The sequence below is a fragment of the Entelurus aequoreus genome, linkage group LG07 (genome assembly GCF_033978785.1).
Source record: "Entelurus aequoreus isolate RoL-2023_Sb linkage group LG07, RoL_Eaeq_v1.1, whole genome shotgun sequence".
NCBI classification, from domain to species: domain Eukaryota; kingdom Metazoa; phylum Chordata; class Actinopteri; order Syngnathiformes; family Syngnathidae; genus Entelurus; species Entelurus aequoreus.
Window position 1 is genome coordinate 79,477,660 of NC_084737.1, and position 23,200 is coordinate 79,500,859.

General features: G+C 37.4%; 1 protein-coding gene across 3 annotated transcripts in view; it reads right to left on the reverse strand.

Annotated features, from left to right (window-relative positions):
• espn (espin) overlaps positions 1-23,200 on the reverse strand; it is a 98,350-nt gene that overhangs the window by 4,876 nt on the left and 70,274 nt on the right. For 2 of the 3 annotated variants that reach the window (XM_062054592.1, XM_062054591.1), the window contains exons 9-14: positions 16,114-16,333; positions 14,034-14,060; positions 10,137-10,282; positions 9,493-9,870; positions 2,612-2,691; positions 2,349-2,369 (exon numbers count right to left, since the gene is read on the reverse strand). In XM_062054592.1, the coding sequence (XP_061910576.1) occupies positions 2,349-2,369; positions 2,612-2,691; positions 9,493-9,870; positions 10,137-10,282; positions 14,034-14,060; positions 16,114-16,333 (872 nt within the window). The remainder of the gene's footprint in view (positions 1-2,348; positions 2,370-2,611; positions 2,692-9,492; positions 9,871-10,136; positions 10,283-14,033; positions 14,061-16,113; positions 16,334-23,200) is intronic. The other variant, XM_062054593.1, reaches the window with a different exon arrangement.

Below are 23,200 nucleotides of genomic sequence, written 5' to 3' on the forward strand. Positions count from 1 at the left end.
AATAGGGATGTCCGATAATGGCTTTTTGCCGATATCCGATATTCCGATATTGTCCAACTCTTAATTACCGATACTGATATCAACCGATACCGATATCAACCGATACCAAAATATACAGTCGTGGAATTAACACATATAATGCCTAATTTGGACAACCAGGTATGGTGAAGATAAGGTCCTATTTAAAAATAAAAATAAAAAAAAATAAGAGAAATAAATTAAAAACATTTTCTTGAATAAAAAAGAAAGTAAAACAATATAAAAACAGTTACATTGAAACTAGTAATTAATGAAAATGAGTAAAATTAACTGTTAAAGGTTAAATAAGTGTAAATGAGTGTAAATGGGGGAGGGAGGTTTTTTGGGTTGGTGTACTAATTGTAAGTGTATCTTGTGTTTTTTATGTTGATTTAACAAAAAAAAAAAGAACAAAAAAAAAAAAAAAAAAGATATCGATAATAAAAAAAAACAATACCGATAATTTCCAATATTACATTTTAAAGCATTTATCGTCCGATAATATCGGCAGGCCGATATTATCGGACATCTCTACTAATAAAATGTTTCCCTTACTCCCCGAAAAAGCGGCTATATATATTTTGTGGATTTTTCTGTAACTGGACATTGTAGGAACTAAACATACATTATGTTAATTTTGCCTTTAAATTTGACTCAAGTTTTAAATTTTTCTCAAACTGATACACACACCTATACACTATTTTACCATTTTATTGATAATTTAATTTTATATGAATAATTTTATGAAAGAAGAAGAAAGAGGGATGGACAATTAGGTGTGTACTTTAGACCACTAGCTGGTACCCAACCTTTTTGTGGCTGCGGACCGGTCAAAGCTTGAACATTCTTTATGACAAACCCCCCCCACGGACCGGGGGGGGGGTTTGTCATAAAGAAATACAATCATGTGTGCTTATGGACTGTATCCCTGCAGACTGTATTGATCTATATTGATATATAATGTATACATTGTGTTTTTATGTTCTATTTAATAAAAAAAAAAAAAAAAATTTTTATTTTATTTTATTTTTTTATTTCTTGTGCGGCCCGGTACCAATCGGTCCACGGACCGGGGACCGCTGCTTTAGACCTACTGCACTAAGAGTTGTGTGTGATATTTTGACCCGGCAACACGATTGGTTGTGCTTATGACGTCACCACAATGGCGCGGCAGTTTCAAAGTATCTGTGTGTGTTTTGAAAAGACCCCTGACGCCGATGTGCTCTTGTTTTTGAGAAAAGTCAGTGAATTTTCCCCAAAAAATTCTGTCAATATATAAATCAAAATGTACTGTATATTCTATGAGACGTCCTATCTATGGAACACAGGGAAACGTCTATGTCGGCCAACTTTGCAGATAAGTGCACTACGGACTACTGTGGGTTTGGCTGTTAGCATTGTGATGCTAACATAAGTCGAGGAGGTAATAAGTAACTTGTATGTTTCTACGGATAAGGTAGATATTCTTAACGTTCGAGTAACAACATTATTCACCAATCCCCAACAGTACTACCTATAGCGATTGATAATGGCAGATATTCTTAATTTTGTAAGAAAACCAATGTTAGTCTAATGCTCATTCATTTTGATAGCATTTTGTGTTGAGACTGGAGTAGACTTAAACTGTGTATCATTTAGTCTGCTTCCACTGGTATCCTTTTCCATATATATACACTACCGTTCAAAAGTTTGGGGTCACCCAAACAATTTTGTGGAATAGCCTTCATTTTTAAGAACAAGAACAGACTGTTGAGTTTCATATGAAAGTTCTCTTTTTCTGGCCATTTTGAGCGTTTAATTGACCCCACAAATGTGATGCTCCAGAAACTCAATCTGCTCAAAGGAAGGTCAGTTTTGTAGCTTCTGTAACGAGCCAAACTGTTTTCAGATGTGTGAACATGATTGCACAAGGGTTTTCTAATAATCAATTAGCCTTCTGAGCCAATGAGCAAACACTTTGTACCATTAGAACACTGGAGTGATAGTTGCTGGAAATGGGCCTCTATACACCTATGTAGATATTGCACCAAAAAGCAGACATTTGCAGCTAGAATAGTCATTTACCACATTAGCAATGTATAGAGTGTATTTCTTTCAAGTTAAGACTAGTTTAAAGTTATCTTCATTGAAAAGTACAGTGCTTTTCCTTCAAAAATAAGGACATTTCAATGTGACCCCAAACTTTTGAACGGTAGTGTATATAATTAAGTGGATTTTTCTCATTTACACCATAGTTGTAGTACTTTTTTTATTTTTAAAATCACAATTATACCATAAAATAAGCACAATTGTGATTTAACAAAGTGTATCAGTAGAATTTTGGTTCTTACCTCTTTTGTTCCCTGTCACATCAGGAGGGCATAAGCAGAAGAGGGAAAGGTGTAAATATCAAATAATTTACAGGATTACATGTAGCAACAAAACATTTTTCTATTTCACAATTAGGCCACATTACCTTGACCAGATTCCATGTTCAGATCTGTTTTTACCTCATTTTGTTTTACATGTCCAAAAATGTACATGTGTTGCAACAACCAACCGGCCAACTGTTGCATGGTGATGATTCACAGAACAACACAGCTTCGTTACTCACCTCTCTTCGTTCATTTTCTTCTTCATCATGTCTCTCCTCCAGGCGGGCATCGATGCCAGACGTGCCGCCTCCTCGTCAGCCTGTCAAGGTCGGCAGAGCGACAGATACTGTGTGAGTAAACCCTCGAAAAGTGCTCCTACTTTGTATAACCCTTCATTTGAAAGATATGTCGTCGTACACAAGAACAAAGAGCAGAAAACAGACTGACTTCTGTCTAATAACTGGCTAGAAGAATAAAAGTCAGTTCATTGTTGAAATAGTATGGGAGAATCTTTTTAGGAATGTTCTGAACTCTTGTTTCCATGCCAGTTTTGCATTGATTTGATTAATGCTGCCAGGATGAGTTTTTGTAGCATTGATGTAGCTTAACTTCCCATAGATAATGTACTGTTCTTTATATAGCACACTAGTTGAAACTAAATCAACAGGTTGTAGGCTATAGTGCACTCCATTTTGCTGCAGATGCTTTAAGAAACAATTAATCAACAATCTATTCAACATTATATTATTCTGGTTATGAATAACCCTATATACCTATATACAGTGTATATAGGAACATATATATACAGTACTTTAACATACAAGATACATAAAAACATACGGCAAACAGCGCACATAATATGCATTCCTCTCCTGTTTCTCTAACATAACAAGAGGTTTTCTCAGACAGCGCTGATGAGTAACTGGATCCTATTCTGTCTTTTTTTAGACTGTAATGGGAGAGGCGGGAACCAGGGCAGCCATCTTGGATTTTCTCTTTAACCCGACAAGATACATTACCCCGATGCATTTATAAGTATTTCACTTGCCTTGGCAAACACAGATCCAGGTAAGGTTATCTATGTCGTGAATTTTTTATCACTCCCCTGGGAATTAAAAAATACAGCAAAAATTACCTGATTCGTTTATTTGATATGATGTATGTGATAGTATTATTGATTTCATGGAAACTATATTCTGATGTTTTTAGCAAACTAATAACACCACAACCTACATTTTTATTTGTGTTACTGGTTCAAAATAGCATCTTTTTTAACCAAAAATATAAGAACGCCACCAATTACCGTATTATTCGGAGTATAAATCGCTCCGGAGTATAAGCCACACTGGCCGAAAATGCATAATAAAGAAGGAAAAAACATATATAAGTCGCACTGGAGTATAAGTCGCATTTTTTGGGGAAATTTATTTGATAAAAGCCAACACCAAGAATAGACATTTGAAAGGCAATTTTAAATAAATAAAGAATAGTGAACAACAGGCTGAATAAGTGTACGTTATATGACGTATAAATAACCAACTGAGAACGTGCCTGGTATGTTAACGTAACATATTATGGTAAGAGTCATTCAAATAACTATAACATATAGAACATGCTATACTTTTACCAAACAATCTGTCACTCCTAATCGCTTAAATCCCATGAAATCTTATACGTCTAGTCTCTTACGTGAATGAGATAAATAATATTATTTGATATTTTACGGTAATGTGTTAATAATTTCACACATAAGTCGCTCCTGAGTATAAGTCGCACCCCCGGCCAAACTATGAAAAAAACTGCGACTTATAGTCCGAAAAATACGGTAGTATCATTTGCGATTTAAAAGAACAGGTTAAAAAATAAATGTCCATATTTTTAACTAATTAATTGAATACAAAATTGTTGTTGCCGTTGAATAAGATGACAGACAAGCATGGCTGTCACTCACGGCTCTATCTGTCTATCTATCTATTGATATAAGCAATATTAGTAGCATCAGTAGAGCGTTGTTAATGTTTGCTTGTTATTGTGAATAAATCCAATGTGTAATGATATTTCAATTTTAAAGTTAACCCATTGACTGCTTTCCCATTTGGGCCGTGAGTTGATGAAGAGTTGCGGTAACCTCCTTACGGTTTTTAAGCCACAGATAGCATGACAGCGGGAGGTGCTAAGAGGGTTATTTGAAGGTAATCTCAATGCTGGAAGACGTAATAAGAAAAGTGTGGGACTTGAACGTTGAGCGCCTCGCAGCAGGGTGGTGAACAATAACAGTCTAGGGAACAAACTGTCTGTGTTCTATTAGTGTTTTTTAATCATTTAACATGATGCAAAACTCTGCTTTAACAAAGAGCTAATACGAAGTAGTCACAAAGATGTAAACAACTTTATTTATCATAGCCCAAAACAAAACAGTAGGGGAACACATTCAAATCTTAAAACCTAGCAAATCTACAAGCACATAAATGATTCTAAACTAGTTGTAACTCATGTTGCAATGACAAGATCCCGGTAAAAGGTGAATGCTTGATATTTCAGCAATGTTGTTGCATCTTCCTTACCTGGAAGTCTTTACATGTCAAATACAAGCTCTTTTTGTACTGCATGTTTTATCCCTTACTATAAAAACAAGCAATTTAGATCTGATAAAGTCCTGCTTTCCTGTAAGTAAAATTGTATTTGCAATGCATTTTGCCATTCAGCACACAGACGCTCAACGCAAACACTACTTAGCGTGTATGGCAAATGTTTTACAAATTTTTACAAAACTTTAAACATTCAGTCATTATGATGGAGGGCCTGAAGGCAAGGTTCTTTTTTCATTTACAATGTTTCTTATAAAATACATTTCTAATGGTTGAAACATGTTTTGGGACTTTGACACCATAGACATTTTATTTTTATTCTTTATATCCACTTCACAATAAGTTATAAATGGATGCTCTGTGTTTTGCAGCTGCTAAGTCGCTCATGTGACATGGCCTCAAAGTGAATGCCCCATTTTACTCAACATGTAAGAATGTAGGCCGGTTTATTTTCCTAATTATGCTAGTAATGCATGTGCAATGTACACTACCGTTCAAAAGTTTGGGGTCACCCAAACAATTTTGTGGAATAGCCTTCATTTCTAAGAACAAGAATAGACTGTCGAGTTTCAGATGAAAGTTCTCTTTTTCTGGCCATTTTGAGCGTTTAATTGACCCCACAAATGTGATGCTCCAGAAACTCAATCTGCTCAAAGGAAGGTCAGTTTTGTAGCTTCTGTAACGAGCTAAACTGTATTCAGATGTGTGAACATGATTGCACAAGGGTTTTCTAATCATCAATTAGCCTTCTGAGCCAATGAGCAAACACATTGTACCATTAGAACACTGGAGTGATAGTTGCTGGAAATGGGCCTCTATACACCTATGTAGATATTGCACCAACAACCAGACATTTGCAGCTAGAATAGTCATTTACCACATTAGCAATGTATAGAGTGTATTTCTTTAAAGTTAAGACTAGTTTAAAGTTATCTTCATTGAAAAGTACAGTGCTTTTCCTTCAAAAATAAGGACAATTCAATGTGACCCCAAACTTTTGAACGGTAGTGTACATTTATAATCAAAGCTGTTAGATGTCAAAAAGCTCAGCTTCTTTTTCCTTCCAGAAGGAAAAGCTTCGATCAATGTATCTAATGATCTCCTCATTGCTAAACTCTTTTAGTTCATAGATTACTTTGATTGAGTCTTCACTATGTCCAGGTAGAGGTTGAGCAACTGGTGTTTGAGTGAAAGTTTTAACAGTTAACTCTTTAACTGGGACTGCTCCTTTGTTTTCTTTGGTGTTGTGGGTGGGTGTGTCTGGTTGTGTTGCATCAGTGTATGTGTGTATGCCCCGAATCTCATCCTGATCTAAACAAGAACCTTTGAGAACCATTTGTTCAGTCAACATCTTGTGCTCAATTACTTTAAGATCACGCTGTGCATTGTCTAATGGGTTCAGCATGGTATTTTGTTCAACATATGGATTAGTGTCCAAGGCATCATCCATGGCCGCAGCAGCCGATAATAAGGGCGTGACTAATTGTGAGGGTGGTGGGGCATGTGTTGGTGGCGGTAGGGGTACAGGATGCGCAGGTGGTGGAGGAGGTGGAGGATGACAAGGGGGAGGGGGAAGTGGCTCTTCTTTCGGATTGAATCTCACCGCAGGAGACATGGAATGCAGAGAAGCTGTCATCACACCTCCCTCATCAACAGAGTCCCCAAAGTACTTCAGCTTGATGTCCTCAAATCCATCCACCCAGTCTCGCTTTCCTCTCTCAAGTTCCTCCATGACCTCCTTGTGGAACAGCTTTATGACCTCCCACGGATGCCTACCGAGACGATCAAACATCTCGTAGCACAAGAGGTGGCGGAATTTGCGCTCGCTGCGAGACATGTTCATTTCCAGCAGCTGGAAATATCCAAGCATGAAAAGGTCAAGGGTCAGGCTTTCATAGCTCACAGGTGAACCATCAATGTGAGGCAGGAAATGTTCTGGCCAGTAGATCATCTGGGCTCGACTCAGCCTGCGAATCTGGCGACTGGGCACCTGGCTCATGATGGTTCTCCAGTGGCCGATCAGTTTTCCAACTACCTGCTTGGACTTCATGAAAAGGAAGAGCTTGTCGTCATCACTCTTCCTCTCTCCAATGTTGTTTGTGTTATTCTGAGTCAAGTTCTCCCAGCCCACCTCTGGATTATTTCCCCTTCTGCCAGTTTGACAGAATTCAGAGATGGTGTACTTGCGCCAGTGTTCGAGGAACAGGAAAACAATCCTCTCTTTCCTTGTTTCAATGCATTCCTGAACATAGCTGAGATCTGTCTGCACTTCCAAACTTCTTGTTAGATGGTCATTATTTAAAATGGGGTCTGTTGAAAGAACCTGGTTAAACTCTTTAATGTTGGTTGAAACCATGATCTCGGTGGATGCATAGGTTTGAGGCACATGAGAGGCCACAATAACTGGCTCTTCAACAAGCTTTAACTCCTCCACTGAAGATAAAACACCATTGATGTGGGAGTGAGGGGCACTAACAGAGGAGCATGCAAGATCTTTCTGGTAAACTGTCTTTGGAAGATTACTAGTCTTACTTACAACTGGGAGTGAGCTCTGGCGTTTATACACCCTAGTCTCTTTATTTACAGACTGTAACTGACTATTAATTTCGTAATTGGCCTTAAGGTTCTTCACAGAAACACCAAACTGCTTTATTTCCTTCTCCACTTCTTCCTTTGTGGAGAAGGACTGAGAACGTCCGATAAATACTGTGCCAATGGATCCAGCTACATCTGACTGACTAGCTGCTGAATCATTTTCTCCTTTTAGAGAATATGCAGGATTTATAAGATCCAGAATGTCAATCTCTTTACCCCCCAGGGTGGCGAGAAGAATAGCCATACTTTTCAGCAAAGTAGAAATCTTGCTGCACCAGGCTGGAAGATCTTCAGCTTGGCCATGCACCTGTTTTGGATTTACTGAGAAATGTCCTTGAGTGAGAGCTGCGGAAACGGGTAGAAGCTGATGAAGCTCCTGCTCAAGTTCTTCCAGTTCTTTCTCGACTTCCGACACTTTGTGCATCACTTGCAGGTTCTCGATTTGCTTTTCAATACGGTTGAGATCACCCTCGGTCATCAGTTCACCAAATGGGCCCAAAATAGCATTGTAGATGTGGGAGTAGTGCCATTCCTGAGGCTGGTAGTGCCCACTCGCCGCAAACTAAATCAGAGGTCAAAGGAGACCAAGAGACAAGAAAATGGGAGGGAGGGGATGGATTCCTTCAGAATGGAGTTCCTTGTTTCAACACACGCTTCATTGCACAGCCTTCTGGACACACAGGATTTACATGGATTTAGTGGTGCAATGGCACTGCCTCATTCCCAGCATCAAACTCTTAAGTGAGTACAATAAGTGTTGACACTTTTTCTGTCCTATTCTTCATGCCAAATGACTACATGGCTTTTGTATAAAGAGGTATATAGTAGGTTATGGATGTGTTAATTGTATGTACATTTACATATGCCACCAGTATATTTATGTCAAATAGATTCCTCTATTAGTTGTGTCCGTGTTATTAATTGCTAGAGTAGGAATATACGTATTTTATCTTTGATTATGTATTCATCAGTTGTAGGGCGCTTTGAAGCCCATAATCAGTGCAATGGACTGCACCAACTTTGTCATCCAACAGTGATATTCAAAACCCATGGCTTTGTGGTTGGTTGCGAGCTGACCTGTTATTCTCAGTTGTAGTGAGGTATTGTTCACCACATCACTTTTGTACAAATAAAGATACGGATGAAACTCTATTAGCTTTCTTTTTTAATTTTTTTAAATCTGCACTCCTTATATGATTCAAAAGCACCTTGTTAGTATTTTTTTGTTTTGTTAAATGCTGATGTGTGCTGTGTGAATAGGCTTGACATCACACCACTTAATCTGCATGTATTAACTTGAAACCACAAGACTCCATCATCAAACACCATGTCAATAGTGTGAATCAAATTTCCAAGTGTGCTCTTTGCTGTGATGGACAATGGAGCCAAGTCTTCACATCACTCCAAAGACTCTGTTAGTAAATACTGTTTGAAAAACATGCAGCAATCCCCAAGAAATACTGAACACATGCACATTGGAGCTAGTAATGCAAAGGACCATTCCATGCACTAACCTAACACACTTAGAGTATCGCTACAGTAGTTGTCAGCATTACTGAACAACATCAAATTGTTAAGGAGTATTAGGTTCTTAATCAACCAGAGTTGTGATGTCAATAAGCAATGACTGATCAAGATAGATAATTTATTCTAAAAAATAATGTAATCCCTTTAATAAATAGTGCTTGAGTTATTCTGGGTGATTAAACTTTAAACACTCATCTGAAGGAAGAGAAAGGGGGAAAATGTCCAAGATAAACGCATGCATCAACACAACAATCTATGTAAAAAAAAAAATCCACTTCCAGATTCATTTGTATCCCATTTGTGTGATGTGATTATTGTTCATCAAAACAACCAAATGTAACATTCTTACTTTGTATTCTTCACAACACACAACTGAGATAGGTGAAATGTGACAAGACTTCTGTGCCTACCTTGCGTTTGTGCTCGTCCTCCTCTTGCATCTTGACCTGAAGCTTTCGTACCATCACCTGCCTCTTCCATTCAGGGATAGCTTTTCCTTGCTCATCATGAGTGGGCACCAGAACCTCAACATCTGCAAGGCTTGACTTTCGGCCTGATTGTGCTCCTCCTGTGCCCACAACACCGCCTCCATTGATTACAGAATTTAAGGGAAGTTGCTCGAAACTGGCCGATGCTGACAAGGTCCTTGATGTTCCAGAGCCAGGTGGACTAGGTACAGGACTTGGTGTTGTAGGTGGGGAGAAGACCGATGCATTAGACACAGGAGAAGATGACGTCTTGGGTGGCGGGCTAGAAGCACGTGTTTGTGGTGGAGATATAGTGTTTTCCTGGAAAAATAAAGAAAGACAAATAGAGGTCAACTGGTAAAATTTGATGCAACTACATATTGGATTGTTGGACAATTATTATAAGTATATCATTAGCCTTCTTAAATATTCCCAGAATTTTAGGCTTCACATGCTAACATTCTCATAACAAAATCTTGCAGAAATGGTCAAATATACATTTCGCCTGAACTGAAACTTGGTAAGTTTAGAATTTCAAGGCATCAAATCTAATTCAGCCAAATAATCACACTTTTCTGCTGACGCACATTGTTGCCTGGTGGTCCACTGTTGGAAAAGACAGTGGTATAGCCTTTACTATGAGGTGTGGGCTTGAGGCTCTTTCCCGCTTTGATTTCTGCCAGTAGCTCAGAATTGTCACCAGTGGGGGACATCATGTTGAATGATTTTGTACCTAGAAATAAAATAAGGCAGACAGGTAAATCCAGTTAGTTATGAAGATACAGTAGATTAAAGGGTCAGAATAATAAAAAAGAGTGTGTGACATAAATACTCAGGGTTGGGTAGCATTTGAATGGTAAATATGACATCCAATCAGGCTAGTATCAATGCTGGCATGGTTCATGTTGTGCTGTGACTGCAGGCAGTTCACTTGGTTTAAAGACACAGCTATGCATTGCGATTAACCGTTGTGGCGCTTCATTTTGCTTGGACCACGTTTAAAAAAGTTATTATCGACCCCTAAAAAGGCATCTGTAGCGTGGTTCACTTCATTCAACCCAGAATAGGTCCATACTTTTTATGTTAGGTGCCACGTGATGCTAATATGGAGTTGCTGAGCTTTCAGTTCTTTGAAAAAGCATTGCAAGAAAAAAATGTAAGTATTTAGCTTCCTGCAGGCCCTAATCTGCTTACGTGAACAATGCATCAACTTTTTCGAAAGACTTCAGCTGCAACCTCTAATGGTAAATCCATCACAAAGGAACCTATTTACTTTTTAAGAGGACATGAATTGACATACATTTGAAATGACAAATTATGTACATGTTGTAGGAATGGGACATTTTTCAGAATGTTTAATAAGCATTATCCAACGAGTACACCCTTGATACCCGATTCCATTTTCAATAGACTGAATGGCAATAAAATACAATGCGGTTGCTATGGAAGCGTTATCTTTCCTTTAAGGCTGGAAATACATCAACAATCATACTATATGTACTGTACGTCATTATGATATATCTTGTTTAAACACACCTCACCTTATTAAAGAATAACTTCCAATAAATTGAATATCCTCAGTCGTCAGTCATCTCTTATTAGAGGGGATTAAAGAAAAATAGTCCTCTGGTGAAAATATTCCCTGTTGAGATGACCACAATGGTCAAGCTGGCTACAGAAAGCCCTACCACCCAGCCAGCCCTCCTCGCTTTCCCTCCCTCGCCCTCGCTCTGTCGCACTTTCTCTCGGGGAGGAGAAAGCAGCTTCCTGTTAAAGCCCCATCATCACAGTTGGGGGAAAATCTAAAGGAATCACCAGTAACTGAAAGTGACAGCGAGCCATTGGCAAGCCGGCGAGGAATTATCAGACAAACACAAACACTCGCACGCACAAACTTGCAGCTTGTTAGTGCAGCTCTTCGCGGCCAACTTGATACACAATTAATTCATTGGTCATTGGTACAACTCGCCTAATTTCCTTACCCAATGTTCGACCCTGTGTTTGTCATTCAAAGCATGTTTGTGTTAATGATCTGTACGAAGTCTGTTATACGTATATGTATTGTCATTTGAATAAACAAGATCATACAAAAACTATTACACCAATTTTTTTATAAAGTATTTAGAAGGTGTTCAGCGCAGGTCAGTGCAAGGACCCATAACATTTGGAATTCATTTTTTTACTTTATGTACAACAATGTTTTCCATTACAAGTAAAAAATGTTCTATTGGGTTTTGTTCAAAAAGTCTTGAATTGCTTTTTGCAATACAGTGATACCTTATTTTTGTACGCCCCATTTTCTGTATAGTTAGTTTTCGACGAAAATTTTCAACAAAAGTTTGTCCCAGCTTTTGTACACCGTTGAGTACGTAACATACCAGTCTGTTTGTCAGTGGATCATTCCACGCAATCGAGTGCCTAAACAAAGAATCCCATTCATTCTTGACTTAGTGTGATTTTTTATTTATTTAGTACAATTGCAGAACAACTCACCGTAGGAGAATAATTGAATTCATTGGATCTGAACTGGTTTTTTGTTTTGTTTTTTTTTTTTTAGAAATAATGAAAAATGTACTCAGTGTTTTACGATTAGTTTTTTTGTTGGACATTATGAAACGGATCACTAACAAAAACTGAGGTACTACTTTAAATTGGATAGTGAAATGTATTAAGTCAAAATCCTTAATTTCTTGAAGAAATAAAACTTTTACAAAGTTAACATAACATTGCTAACTAATTATCCGAAACAAAAATTGACTGGAAACTTTTTAATAGCAAGTAAATAGAATATTCTTCAATTGCCTAGTCAGTGGCCTGATCTCAAGCCAATAGAGCATACTTTGGACCTATTATGCAAAACCGATGTTTTTTATCTAAAGGTACCTGTGTTTGTGTATTTGGGATATGCATAAGCCCCGAAAACTTGAAACCAAACCATGTCGAAGATATTTATAAAAGAATCTTGCCTTCCTTTATACTTCCTTCAAACGAACCATTTGGAATTTGCCCAATTTGTGATGTTTTTCCCAGTGGCGACATCAGCAAATTTGGTAAAGTTTTACCCGAAAAGAGAAGTCCAACATTGTGAGAGTAAATTACACTGTTAAAGTGACAGATTGAAAATATTAGACATGAATAAATGGAAGAATAAAATATTTTCTTTGTATTACTAATAACATCTGTGTCTCCAATTAGCTCCGCACTTCTTCACTATCCTGCTACCAAATTAGAAGTGAGGAACATGGAAGCATGTGCTTTGTTGCAACATCATTTTAGTCTACAACCTGGTTTGTTGTCCTTATCCCCAATGGTTCAATCAATGTAGTCCCAGCTAAAGCTTCCAGAAGCATTGATGGAGTTTTAGTTAACAGGGACTTAATCTCTTTATGACATGGCAAACTGCAAACACTCTAGGACAAATCCTGTCATTGGTGTCCCATACACTAACTTTGTAAGCCTAAAATGTTTTATGGCCTTCCTGCAATTAGGAAAATAAAAATGTTTAATATATATGGTGGCCAAAGCTGAAATGACATAGATTGTATAAGGGTGTTTATTTTAGGAACATATTAATTAACAGCCTTTTTGTTGTTTTTATGGCTTTGTTGTCTTTCAGGCCACTTGTCAGCAATTAGACTGCCACCATTCATTTTCTAGATACGTGTAAGGTGCCGTTCACACCCACCAGAAACACTGTTGTCTTTTTGTATTTTTGATGTTCCCTTTTTCGGAAAAACAGTGTCCTTATTTATTTTCTCAAAGAGTTACACATTTCCGAAAAAATAACCCTGTTAATGGAATTTTTTCGACTTTTACTATTATTATTATTATTACTACTACTACTACTACTACTTTAAGAAATGTTTAAACTAATATATACAACATCTACTAATGGAGAATATTTAAAGTGATAGGAAAATGGCATATAACATAAGTATTATGATTTTTTTTTTTAGAGAATACCAATTATGCTTTTTTGTTGTTATAGCATTATTACTAAAACGATCCCTTGTTTATTGCTGGTAATTGGTTCCAGACATCCATATAAAGGAATTCCTACAAAGTAGGAATAATTAATTATGAATTTTATATTTTTCAAAACCGGTTTACTATCTTCAAAATACAGTTTTCAACATTACGATAGCCCTCTAGACATGAAACATACCCTTTAAGCACGTTAACACTCTTTCAATCCAATTTCGTAAGGCTGTCTGAGGCTGAACCAATGAGTGGCCATGATACCGAAGAGTGTGCTCTGATTGGTTTCGTCTCCTAGTGACCAATACTATTGTAGTATTCCTATTTTTAGTTAATGTAGACATTTCTTATGCTTGAAAAGCTTAATATAGCGCAAAAATGTTGTAGAATGTACTTTAAAAAAATGACGTGCTCAGGCCAGAATATTTGAAGCGCGATTTGACGAGAGACGACAGCATAGCAATGGATAATAGCAATGTAGATTTAATTTTGGTCTCTACACTTACTCTTCTTCTGCCGTGGTGCACCCCCGCCTTATCACAGCAGCAGCAATGAGGACAGACCACGGTAGGCAAAGAAAGGAAAATGGCAGAGAAATAAGCAAACAAACATAAGCAGACAGAGAAAGATGAAAACAGCCAAGACCAATCACATAAAATAAGACTTTTACTTAAGCTGATTAGTATGTGGGCCGATGTTGAAGGGAAATCGTAGTTAAGCTGATTTATCATGTTTGTATTGCAGTGATTGTACCTTTTTCATTTTATAGCATGTACTTGATGTCACTTTTAGATTATTATATATTAGCATGACTTTGTCAAGCTGCTGTTGACATTTAGGGCTACAGTTTTACCTCAATTTTCATACAGCTCGGTTTTAGAATGATTTGGTTTTAGGGGAAATTTTTACCAAAAAATGTCTTGGTTTTTTTACACTGTCTTGGTTTCAAGAGGCTTAAACTTGTGTTGGCAAACGGTTATTAAAAAAAAAAAAAATCAGATTAATCACTTTTGAATTTCGATTAATCACGGGTTGTTACTCGCTTTCATAAATTCAATTAACTTTAGAGAAGACCCTGATATTTTGACACATTTTTTTAGATGGTTTATTCGAATGCACGTCATCTATTAGCTCAAAACTTTTGCAACAGTTTTGTCTAAAGTGCCGTCGGGGTGTATTTTGAAGTAAAATCTACCATCAGTGGTATTCTCCTCACTCAAGTTTCAAGTTCAAGTTCAAGTTTATTCACAATACCATAGAACAATTTCAATAGTAGTGAATATCATTTAAAGATATTGGTAAGGGAAAGGGTCCCCCAAATAAGCTAGAAGAAGCTTTTGACAGGGGGTCCAAATCATCTCATCTTTGGCATATGCAGTGATCCGATCCCTTACCATTTAACACACACCACCTTTCAGGTAACTATCTGCGGTTAAGGTAAAGCAGCATGAGCAGTCAAAATTAACTCTGTGTTTAATTTGTTTATTTGCATGATTAATGTGATATTTTTGTGATTAATCGCATGAGTTATTGCATTAAATTGGACAACCTTAGGTTAAACACACAGTGACTCGGTCTCTGAACTTTGAGTATGGCTGCAAAATAATCCAGCATAGTGCCAAAAAAAGTTGTAGCACACAGTAACAGTACATTAAAGTCAACAAGAACCTTAGAGTCCATGTTTCCAGAATGCCTCTGAACGCACCACACTGCTACTGTGAGTTTAGCCAAACAACCAATGGTAATATGGCGCTTATGTACTGTATGTACGCCAGGCTGCAGCGTTGACCACAGTGACGTGGTGTGCCGTAAAACTATGATAGCATCTCAGTACCACAGAGCACTTGAATAAATAAAGTGAAAAACACTATTGATTTAAAAAAAAAAAGTTTTCAACTGAGTACGGATGTGGTGTTCGTGGGTCTGTCCCCTGTCATGTCGATAAAAGTAAAAGTGAAATTGAATGTAATGTATGTTTTATTTGTCATTTATATGTGTTTCTCATTGGGGGTTATTTTGCAAGTAAAACTGCAATTATTTTTTGTAAAAAGTGTTTTTTGTGAGTCTGAATCGGTTTAATTGGACTTACATTATTTCCAATGGCAAACATTGTTTCAGTTTTTAAACGGTTCGGTTTTCAACAGACCCTTTAGAACGACGTAATGATACTCAATTAAATCCAAATTACCCCATCTTGTTTTCCAATAAATGTCCTGACATTATTGATAAATTAAATACAGCAAAATGTAATTTGACCTTATCAGTCTTTATTGTTCTAAGATTTACCCCAAATACTTGCAACTAGTGTCATACACTGTCAGTCAGCAGCATCTAACACACTAAGGCACTTAAAGAAATGAACACCAAACCAGTTCAGTGTGATAGTAAACCTGCATCATGAATTTGAGATCCATTATTGAGGATGGTAAACTCTGAGAGTCATCAATTTATCATTATAACAAAATACAAACTCCAACTATGAAATTAAGAAAGAATGTGGATGCAAAGAAACAAGAAAATAAATTCAGAGCCAAGTGCAAGCTTTTTTTTGGGGGGTAGTAGCAATGGCTCGTGCGGCAAACTCACTTCCTGATGAGGAAGATGCGCGGCGCTGTTTGTTGTTCGCCAAATCATTCTGGTTTTTCTGTGTGTCTGGCGGCAACGGAGGAGGCGGCGGAGGCGTTGGCGTCGGATTGCTTGGGGGAGGTGGTGGTGGTGGAGGAGGAGCTGGGATTGTTTCCTCTGTGGTACCATTTTCAGGTGTGGGATTGGAGCCATCAGCAGGCTCCTCCAACAGCACAGTGCCCTGGGCAAAAAGAGAGGGAAGAGGCAGAATTTTGTATCCATATTTATTATCAATATTTATTCATATTAATCACTGTTTTCCAGTATCATTTTCCATTTCTGTCCAATATTTAGGGGTTTCTTTATTTAAGATGTTTTTACTGGCTTGTTTTTTCTGATTTACACTACCGTTCAAAAGTTTGGGGTCACCCAAACAATTTTGTGGAATAGCCTTCATTTCTAAGAACAAGAATAGACTGTCGAGTTTCAGATGAAAGTTCTCTTTTTCTGGCCATTTTGAGCGTTTAATTGACCCCACAAATGTGATGCTCCAGAAACTCAATCTGCTCAAAGGAAGGTCAGTTTTGTAGCTTCTGTAACGAGCTAAACTGTTTTCAGATGTGTGAACATGATTGCACAAGGGTTTTCTAATCATCACTTAGCCTTCTGAGCCAATGAGCAAACACATTGTACCATTAGAACACTGGAGTGATAGTTGCTGGAAATGGGCCTCTATACACCTATGTAGATATTGCACCAAAAACCAGATATTTGCAGCTAGAACAGTCATTTAGCACATTAGCAATGTATAGAGTGTATTTCTTTCAAGTTAAGACTAGTTTAAAGTTATCTTCATTGAAAAGTACAGTGCTTTTCCTTCAAAAATAAGGACATTTCAATGTGACCCCAAACTTTTGAACGGTAGTGTAAGTACACTTACATTCTGTCAAAGTCTGTCAAAAAAAGCTGTTTTTAAAAACTATTTTCACAGACCAACAAGAATGACTGAAGACATTGTCATTTGCATACGATGCTTATATGACACACACACACACCAACTGCTTGTCCTCTGGGTACTTCATATTGCATTAAATCAATTAATTTGATTAGAAAAAAGCTTTAATTTATATTATGTTGCTTCAATCAATTTTTTAATGAAAGTAACTACCTGTAATACAAATTTATCAAACCCGGACAGCATGCGAATTTGGTATAGGTATAGCTCGGTTGGTAGAGTGGCCGTGCCAGCAACTTGAGGGTTCCAAGTTCGATCCCCGCTTCCGCCATCCTAGTCACTGCCGTTGTGTCCTTTGGCAAGACACTTTACCCACCTGCTCCCAGTGCCACCCTCACTGGTTTAAATGTAACTTAGATATTGGGTTTCACTATGTAAAAGCGCTTTGAGTCACTAGAGAAAAGCGCTATATAAATATAATTCACTTCACTTCAGGACCTGGAACTTTAAGGGGAACTGCACTTTTTTAGGAATTTTGCCTATCGTTCACAATCATTTTGAGACTTTTTTTTTTTAGGATTTTAAAGATAATAAAAAAACGCTTGCAAGATGCAGCTAATGAGAGTCACCATTTTCGCCTTCAAAGTCCTCTAAAACAACTTCAAAACCCTCCATCAATGTTTTCTATACACGCTGCAAATCTATATATAATGTAGTAACAGACACGGTCATAACAATGTGTAATATTTACAATCCATCCATCCATCCATTTTCTACTCCTTGTCCCGTTTTACAATATTTACCATATTTTGGTCATTTTATGTACAGCCGGAACTAAATTATTTGGCGCATTTATTTCCGTTTTTATAGCTACGCACTTCCGCCTTCCTGCAAAAAACGTGTTCCTACTCCTGGAATCAAACGCATGTGTGTTTTCTAATCATGGCAGACTTGGTAATAGACAACAAAGAGGACCTTTTTTGCGCAAATGAGGATTCACAAGCTTATCTTTTTGAAAGTAAATATACGGAGGATGAACTTCTGCTTACAGGAGCGACCATGAAGAAGAGGCTGAAACGTTGCAGACAGAAGCAAAGAGTGCGACATGGTCACACTGCAAATCTGGAACTTTGAGCCAAGCGATGCCGAATTAATGGATTTCTTACCCAGATTAACGTATTATTTTTCGTACTATGAGGCGCACTTAAAATCCTTTCACTTTCTCAAAACTCGACAGTGCGTCTTATAACCCGGTGCGCCTAATGTATGGAATAATTTTTGTTGTGCTTACCAACCTCAAAGCTATTTTATTTGGTAAATGGTGACCAGTAGATGGCAGTCACACATAAGAGATACGTGCAGACTGCCATATGATGACATTTCTACAGTGTTTTGTATATTGTACAGGATTGCTTATTATTTTTATTGGATAGTAGTCTGTTTATTTCAATTGTTAGTTTTTTTCTTTATTACCTCTTGTGTAATTTATTTTTACCCCATATTTGTTCCCACTACCGCACCTTAAATTGGAGTCCTTAATCTCGTTATATGCAAATATATTGACAATAAAGTCCATTCTATTCTATTCTATTCTATTCTATGATGGCAGTCACATAAGAAATATGTGTAGACTGCAATATGACTCAAATAATTTTTTATGTTCCATTGAAAATATAGAACATTACACACGGTGCTCAAAAATCTATCAAAATATTTTAGTACGACTTTGGTAAGCTATGAAGCCGCACCGCTTGATGGATTGTACTGTGCTTCAACATACAAGTATTAATATGGTGTGTGTATAAGGTAAGACATATTATCTGGCGTTTTGTTTCGCAATTTTATGCAAAAGCAACTTTTCTAACCTTCTGGTAACTGCTGATCTGTATTTGGGATCTGCATAAGTCCTGAAAATTTGACTTATGCACTTATAAGCTTCTTCTTTTTCTCTATCTTCTTGTTATGGGACATTCATCCTCCGCTTTTGTCATTTCTAATATAAAGTAGTGTAAAGTTCTTACTTATATATGTCAGTAAACTCGCCATGAAAGCGCTAAAACATACCGGTGTAGTGAGTTTACATTATTCACCTAAGGAACTTCAGTTACTAGAGAGTTCCGGTCGGATGTTTTTTCACGGGACACATTTCCGGCGTTGTTATTGCACTAGTGAGCCACGGATGAGGAGATGCTGCTCCGTTATTGATTTAAGTAAAGTCTGAATGTCATTTAAACAGTTAGCGCCATCTTTTGACACTTCTTCCACTCCCGTCCTTGCACGCTACACTGCTACAACAAAGATGACGGGGAGAAGACGCTGCAGAAGGTGAGCCACGTAAATAAGACCGCCCACAAAACGGCGCAACCTGAGGCGACTGTCAGAAAGCGGCTTGACGATGGTCTGTAAAACATAATCTATGCAACATTTTGACCAAAAAACCACCATTACATGTTATGTAGACCACAAGTAAGTTTTTTTTAAATAATATGACCCCTTTAATGCGCCCTATAAACCGGTGTTCCTTTTGTATGAAAATAGACCTGACTAGACCCGCTCATCGGCAGTGCGTCTTATAATCCGGTGCGCCCTATGGTCCGGAAAATACGGTAACTGGAAACATCCCCGGCCAGCTGGACAAAACGGACAACTGTCCATTGAGTAAGCTATTATACTATAGATTATGATACATGCAACATATACACTGTTGAGCTAGCTCTGTACAAACAAAACATGAAATGTGGGCAAATACTTTACAGGTACTGTAATATGATAGTTCATGTTGTTCAGGTGTTCTATCGCAATGTTGTGCATTATAAACTCAAACGCGTTTTGTGCTGATGTAGAAGCTAGCTTATCGCTTTCCGTAGTTAGCTCTTACCGCTACTACCCTAGCACACCGATGTGTTAGTACGCCAGAAAAAGGGTTTGTCAGTTTACTCTTACAATAACAATGTTGCTACACCTTAGTTATTATACAGCAGTGGTTCTTAATCTGGGTTGGATCGAACACTAGGGGTTTGGTGAGTCGGCCTCAGGGGTTCGGCGGAGCCTCCGCCACGGAGGTAAAGACACATCCGACTTATCGTGTAAATAAAAACTTCTCCCTATCAGCGTATTGTGGATACCCACAAACAATGTTCCCTCTAATTTTCCATCTGATTTGCAGGTTGATTGATCGATTGAAACTTTTACTACCAGATTGCAAAGGAAGAGAATACACAGTACAGTTTACACAGTGCAGTACATATTCCGTACAATTGACCACTAACTGGTAACACCCGAATAAGTTTTTCAACTTGTTTAAGTTGGGGTCCACAATAATCAATTCATGGTAATGTTAGTGAGATGTGTGTAATTTGTTGTGAGTTCATGTACTGTGTTGGTTTTGTTCTTTGAACAAGGTGATGTTCATGCGCGGTTAATTTTGTGAACTGGTAAAAAAAAATATGACTTTTTCTTGAATTTGAAAAAAGAAAGGTTCGGTGAATGCGCATATGAAACTGGTGGGGTTCGGTACCTCCAACAAGGTTAAGAACCACTGTTATACAGGTTACAGAACGTAAATTAACTATTGTTGACGGTTTTTGAATGCATTTTTAAAGTAATTTAGAGGTAGAATGGATTGCTCCTATTAGCTGCATTGCTAGCCACCATTTGTATATGTTAGAATGCGGAAAAAATAAAAACAAACATTTGTCTTCATGTCTCTCATAAGGATTGTGAACGATAGGCAAAATTTCCCAAAAAAAGTGCAGTTCCCCTTTAAATACACAGACAGTTTCCACATGGCTGCTAATAATTAAATAAGCTTTGCTTCTTCCTACTCCTTTTCGAACATGATGTAAAGTGAAATTATGTGTGATGTATTATGCTGTAAGTGTGTTCATGTTCGAAATAAACTAAAAGAAAGAAAGAAATAGCGCACACGAGAGCGTTGGTGTGTGGGTGCTGTGATCTGTGTGGCAGCAAACAGTAAACAGTTGTCATTTTCTAAATGGATTGTGTGAAAGCACAAATGTTGAAAGTGCAATTTCAATGTTGATGATGTGAATTTATTGGAAAAAGCTTATAGCAAACAGAAAAATGTATTTTCTCTAAAATACACATTGAGGCTCTGAATTCTCTGCATTTGACCCATCACCCTTGATCACCTCCTTGTGAGGTGATCAAGGGTGATGGGTCAAATGCAGAGAATAATTTCGCCACACCTGGTGTGTGTGCGACAATCATTGGCACTTTAACTTAAGTGTGTTTTATCCAAATACTTGATTACTCAAACAACATAATCAATTGCTGGATTACTAAACTAATTGATAGTTGCAGCCCTATGCTGTACTATATGAATTGGGTAAAATAAGTTACGACAGTAATGTTTCCTCGCTTAGTATCTTGTAAGCTTAACAGCTTTGTGCTCTGAAATTCAAGAACAAATATGTTCTCCTGCATGCTCACGTCCCATGTTTTGGAAAAATGGCATCTTTGAGTGTAAACACAAATAAATGATAATGATAAATGGGTTATACTTGTATAGCGCTTTTCTACCTTCAAGGTACTCAAAGCGCTTCGACAGTATTTCCACATTCACACATTCACACACTGATGGAGGGAGCTGCCATGCAAGGCGCTAACCAGCACCCATCAGGAGCAAGGGTGAAGTGTCTTGCCCAAGGACACAACGGACGTGACTAGGATGGTAGAAGGTGGGGATTGAACCCCAGTAACCAGCAACCCTCCGATTGCTGGCACGGCCACTCTACCAACTTCGCCACGACAACAGCTAAAACATCCTTAAAAACTTCCACTTTTAAAACCAGTCATTAAGAGTCTGCATTTTTCCTCTTTAAAACGCCTTGTTGTGTAAACAAGTGTCCATCACAACATTTTTTGCGCTTTTATTAAAAATAGTTTATTGTAAACAGCCCCTTATTTACAACAGGTCTGTAATATCTGTAATTATTTAGACTATTTTTTTTATACAATAAACACTAACTAGTAGGGGTGTCAAAAGAAATAGATTATCAAATTAATTGCGATTCCTACATGTAACGATTCTTTGTCGATTTAAAAAAAAAATTTTTTTTTTTAAACAAATAGTATTATTTTTAATATTTTACTTTTTTAAAAATCAGTCTTGTCCAGCCACTCAGGCAAATGATATTGTTTATGTACAGCAGGGGTGTCAAACTCATTTTAGATCGGGGGCCACAAAATCTACTCCCAAGTGGGCTGGACAGGTAAAATAACGACACGATAACTTAAAAATAAAGACAACTTCAGATCGCTTTTTTTTTGTTTAAAAATAGAACAAGCACATTCTGAAAATGTACAAATCATAATGTTTTTTGTTTTTTTACACTTACATGTTGCGGTTAATAGTATTCTACCTTTTATTTGTCGTTATTTATACTTTCTGAATAAATTATGTGATAATGTTAATCAGTCAACTCATTGGTGTTCATTTTCAATCCATCAAGATAAAACAATAATATCAAAATCAAATTACAGGATGTTATTTATGTAGTTTGCTCTTTTTCCTCGACTAGGAAACTGACATCATGTGGTTTATTATTATTATTTTGTTTTACATATGTAGCGTAATCTACAAAAATACAAAGAATTGCTATTGTGACATCTAGTGGACACATTTAGAACAGCAGTTTTTTTCATTCAAACATTTCGGCTCATTTTTATACTTAGCGAACTCATCCCAGCAGGACGGATAAAACCTGTTCGTGGGCCTGATCCGTCCCGAGGGCCTTATGTTTGACACCCCTGATGTAGCGGCTCATATCTGCTGTTCAGATTTTTTTTTAGAAAGGAGAAGTGCCTTATTTGTATTTTGACTTTATTAAATGTTTGGGTAGAATTTTATTAAACACAACCAGTTTTCTTTTAAGTAAAATAGAAATGTATCAGAGCTGTTATCTATTTTATGTAGTTAATCATAGAACTGGTACCCAATGTTATTAAAAAAGTATTGAGAATCGATTCTGAATGGAATCGTTACCCCCAAGAATCAAATGAAATCGTGTGGTAGGAATGTGCGTATCGATCCTGTGGTATCGATATATCGATACTCACACGCTACTCATTTGGCATCACTTTTCTGAAAAAAGTATCGATATAAACCAAAAAACGGCGTGTGGGGGGTGC